This window comes from Amblyomma americanum, chromosome 4 (assembly GCF_052857255.1).
Source record: "Amblyomma americanum isolate KBUSLIRL-KWMA chromosome 4, ASM5285725v1, whole genome shotgun sequence".
In the NCBI taxonomy this organism is placed as follows: domain Eukaryota; kingdom Metazoa; phylum Arthropoda; class Arachnida; order Ixodida; family Ixodidae; genus Amblyomma; species Amblyomma americanum.
In genome coordinates this window covers 127,869,439-127,873,849 of record NC_135500.1, presented here as the reverse complement: position 1 = coordinate 127,873,849, position 4,411 = coordinate 127,869,439, and the positions used below count along the sequence as shown (strand labels likewise).

General features: G+C 51.6%; 1 protein-coding gene across 1 annotated transcript; it reads right to left on the bottom strand.

Moving 5' to 3' along the window:
• Positions 1–883: 883 nt before the first annotated feature.
• LOC144129828 (solute carrier family 22 member 7-like) lies at positions 884–2,578 on the bottom strand. Its single transcript, XM_077663895.1, has one exon. The coding sequence runs from the start codon at positions 2,576–2,578 to the stop codon at positions 884–886; it is 1,695 nt and encodes a 564-aa protein (XP_077520021.1).
• Between the last annotated feature and the right edge of the window lie 1,833 nt (positions 2,579–4,411).

The window sequence follows — 4,411 nt, the reverse complement described above, 5'->3', positions numbered from 1 at the left end:
CAACCTAGCAAAGCAAGCCATGAGCCAATCAGGGTAAACACATGCTTTCGCATGTCTATTCGGTTTAACTACGTTAAAACCCTACCATTTTTTATTACACACATGCAAACACAACCGCCCGCTCACACAAACACAATCAGCACCACCGCATGAGCTTCGTGGACCAGAATTCACCATTTAATTTCCAGACCAAGGAGGGGTAGGACCATGATAAGACTTTGTCAGAAGACAAGATGCAAAACATAACAATGGATTAAGGGGGGGGGATAATAAGTGCGAACCTGCATTCAGCTGACTGCTTGAGCGTTAGTCCTTACTGCAGAACTGGAGAAGCCTGCAAAAACGTTAAGACAAAGGCTCAGGCTCATGAAAACGGGATGCTTGCTTAAAGCTTCGAGGATTTTTTATAAACACGCAGGTTAGTTGTCTTATTCATTGCATTTTCGCCCACAGCCTATCAGATCCTCATTGGTTTGACAATGCATAAGACGCAATGACCCTTGTTTAACTTTCGCAGGCAATCTGCATAATTTCGGTTCGCTCGAGTCGTGAGTCGATAACTGACCCAAAACTCTCGAGGCAAAGTACATTAGCTATGCAAATATTACAAAATTCTAAGACTTTGTCTTATATCCTTGCGATGATCACGAGTCGAGATAGTCACATTACACGAGGATAGCTTTGCCTGACCCGCACATCACTATAAGACAATAAAGTGAGCAGTCAAGGCAAAACGAAAGAGAGAAGAAAAGTGTTCACAATACAATGAAGTGAATTCTGCGATATAGCGACAGCAGTTACAAATTACACGACGTACACGTTCAAATCAAACAAAGCACCACAGTCAATTTAAGCCCGCTTGCTTTATCTCCGAGCCGTGGCCTTAGGACGACTGAGCGCTTGCGTGGGACCTCCGGTGATGTTCCTTCTTTGGACGTGGCATGTCGAGGGTGTTTTTCATGTATTCAACGCCGTCTTTCTTTTCGACGACGGGAATGATGCTGGTCACTATTAGGACATCACGTTTCGGCGGGAGGCTGAGCTGAGCGAGCATCATCACGAATAGCGCCGCTCCAGCGATGGCGAAGAGCACGTCTCCGTGTCCCACGTTCGGAAGCGCGAAGAGCAGGGCGGCACACACCCCACCGCAACGACCGACGCCGAATGACCAACAAACCGTCGCACAGCGGAGAGGAGCGGCGCCAATACCCATTACACTCGTGAATATGAGGATGTTGCAAGCATTCACAAGTGGCTTGACCAAAGGGAACAACACGCTGGTTAAGAGGTGGTATTTTCCCACGAAACCGTAACTTAGTAAGCCTGAGATGCAGCCGAGCACGCCCAGGATTGCGGCCAGCACGCGTGGTGATGTAGCTTTCCTGGCTGCAAGGTAGAGTAGCGAGAAGCCCGCCAGGTTTGCGCCGCTCGATACCCACTGGAACCAGGCTTTACGTCCCGCCGATACCTTGACCTCGAGAAGCAGAAGTGCGAACATCATGAAAGTTGCGGCGAAACTTGAGCCGAACAATACTAACGAGTGGCGCAGCAGCTCTCGTGCACCGTCAACGTCTCCTCCCTTGGAACTGAGGCGGTGCTCGATCCGGGCAGTTTCATCTTTGAGCCTTTCCAGCATGCACATCGTGGTAGCCAGAGGGAAGCGGTTCTCCTTGGCTGCGGTGAGCATGACCATCTCCGCGCTGGCCATGTCCTTGTTGGCAATGTACCAACGCGGCGACTCGAGTGCTGCGTTGAACGCGTAAAGCGTGATGACCGTTGGCGAGAGCATGAGGCTCTGCAGCACAATCCAGTCGACCTGCCGCAGAAGTCGCGCAATGGCGAACCACCCTTCCGCTATCAGCAACCCGGCGGTCATGGAGGCGCACAGATGGAGGCTCCGGTGCCCGTGAGTCGACGCCTCAAAGAGCAGCGTGGAGGAGAGCACAGCGACCGTCGCGGCGCAGCCAGAGTTGAGGAATCTTGAGAGGACGTACACGTGGTACGCTGCTGCAAAGCATCCGCCCAGCGTGGCCAGCTGCAGGGCCACCACCGCCGACAGAAGCACGGGCAGTCGACCGAAGCGGTCCGCAAGGAGTCCGACGAAACTCATGAAGAAAATCGATCCCGCGATGTAGACGGCCTGCGCCAAAGCGAGAAGCGGTTGCCTGCCGCACACGAGGTCCCAGCGGCTTACGATGGTGGTCCTCTCCCGCTCCGGGTCGTAGTCCCACTCGTCGCAGCCGACAACCCGCGTGTCGTTAGGGTCGCCCGGGTGCTTGTAGACGGTGCACCGGCTGAAACGTCCATCGGGGTCAATAGGGATCGCCGCATTCCTCCAGGAGGCAGCAGACATCCATTCGCCCCGCGGCTGCTTGCACCAGTGGTCGACGTCGCCGGAGATGAGACGGAAGACGAGTGTGTGGCAGTGCATCGCGCACATGGACGCCATCGCGAGAACGGAAAGCCAGCGCTGGAAGTTACCGTGGCCGAACACGTCGCCGCAGTCAAAGCATTCGCTGCTCACGAGGTCGGTCTTGGCCAGCTTCCGTAGACAGAGCGGGGGCATCTTCGCAGTCATCCTGGTTGCATTCTGGCAGGCGCCGTCCCAGCGCGAGGTCCGTGGGCTCCTTTCTTCTTCTTTTCCCTTTAAGAGTGGTGCATGATCACGCGGCTGAGTCGTCTAGTGGCGCCTCAATTGTACCACTACATTGTGGTTATTCCAGAATCAGCGGTCACTGATGGCATGCACGTACCGCGTCATTCATGTTACTGCAACAGTACTATAAAACATTCTCACAAGGCTAATTTTCCACCGTTATCTTGGGTGAAAAAGGAGCTGCTATTTGCTTTAGGAGGGTATGGTTTACAACCACGTTATGCTATTTGGCGAACAGTCGAGTGGTGATTCAGGGCCTTTATGTTTAACGAAAGCAAAATGCTATAAAGTAAGGTTTTAACAATGTACCCATCTCGGTTCTAGAAGAAAGGCGAATGTTTTGTGTGGCTGAGGCAACATTACGATGGCTGTACGCAAAGTGAAGAGCTTGATGAAAAAGAGTAACCTGAGTGGACAAATTTAGTCTGAATTGTTGAAGTGGAACTACCAAAAGTCTACTTCGCAGTTAGGAGATGAGGCGAAGGGCGGCTGAAAATGGTGTGCACATCAATTTTGGCTCATATCAAAATGTGCACGACAGGGGTACCAGGAGACTCTGGGTAGTCCGGCCAAGAACAGACGCCTCTCCATAGCACTACCGCATAGACATGGGATGATTCATGCCCAAGCATGGTTTGCGGCCCGCGAATCTGGCTATCCGCTTGCATCATGTTGCTTATGGCAAGTGTCCGTCTTCCTGCTGTCGCGCTACCAGCGCGTTGTCCCGTCTTGGTTACCGGTATGAAAATTTCCTCTTGGATTATTACTGGCAATTCCTGCCATTAAAAAAAAACAAAGCTTGCGCCCACGGGCAAGGACTAAGATTCGCTCTTGAGCACATCTCTGTATGCTATGGTGCGCGCTGCTGCCTCTACACTGACGGTTCCGTCACGTCATTATGAAATGAAATTAGCATCCGGGCACAGTCCACACACGCCACTATTTCGGCGATGCGGAGACACAAAACATGAGCTGCTGTTACAGAACTACCTGCACTGCGAGCAGCTTTTGCCATTATTCTGAAGCAACCCCATGCAGCATGGGTTGTCTGCACCGATCCTCGAGGTGCACTACAATCGATGAAATCGCCCCACAAGCACCGGAAACTTCTCGACATTGAACTAGACACCATACCCGGTGGGCTACCTCATAGCGTTCCACTGCAGAGGAGGTCTTCTCAAGGCAGCATTGCAGTCAATGACCACGCTGGCGACGAAGCTAGAGCATAGCACGGTGGCTCATCTGGGGTGATCTCCATTCTCTCTTATGCTCGTATCTTGGTATGACACAGCTTCGGCGTTTTGTGCAGCGAAATACTTCTTAATATTTCTTTAAGACAGTCCTTAAGATTTCTTTAAGTAAGCCGTTGTCCTAACAGATAGCCCATACCCACGGTGGATGTTCAACAGTCTCGCATGGACACAGCGGTTCACAATTGGTAGCGAGGTGCTGTAAGTGGCAAAGTAATACGTCTGCTTAGGGCAGGTAGTGATAGCTGATCCGGATCATGAGAGGGAAATAACTAGAAAGGTAAGAATGAGGTGGAGCGTATATGGCAGGTTCTCTCAGATCATGAATGTCAGTTTACCATTATCCCTCAAGAGAAAAGTATACAACAGCTGTACCTTACCAGTACTCACCTACGGGGCAGAAACGTGGAAGCTAACGAAAAGGGTTCAGCTTAAGTTAAGGACAACACAGCGAGCCATGCAAACGAAAATGATAGGTGTAACGTTCAGAGACCGGAAGCGGGCA

Excerpts from the sequence above, each read along its gene's own strand:
- LOC144129828 (XM_077663895.1), bottom strand. The coding sequence starts at position 2,578 with ATGACTGCGAAGATGCCCCCGCTCTGTCTACGGAAGCTGGCCAAGACC.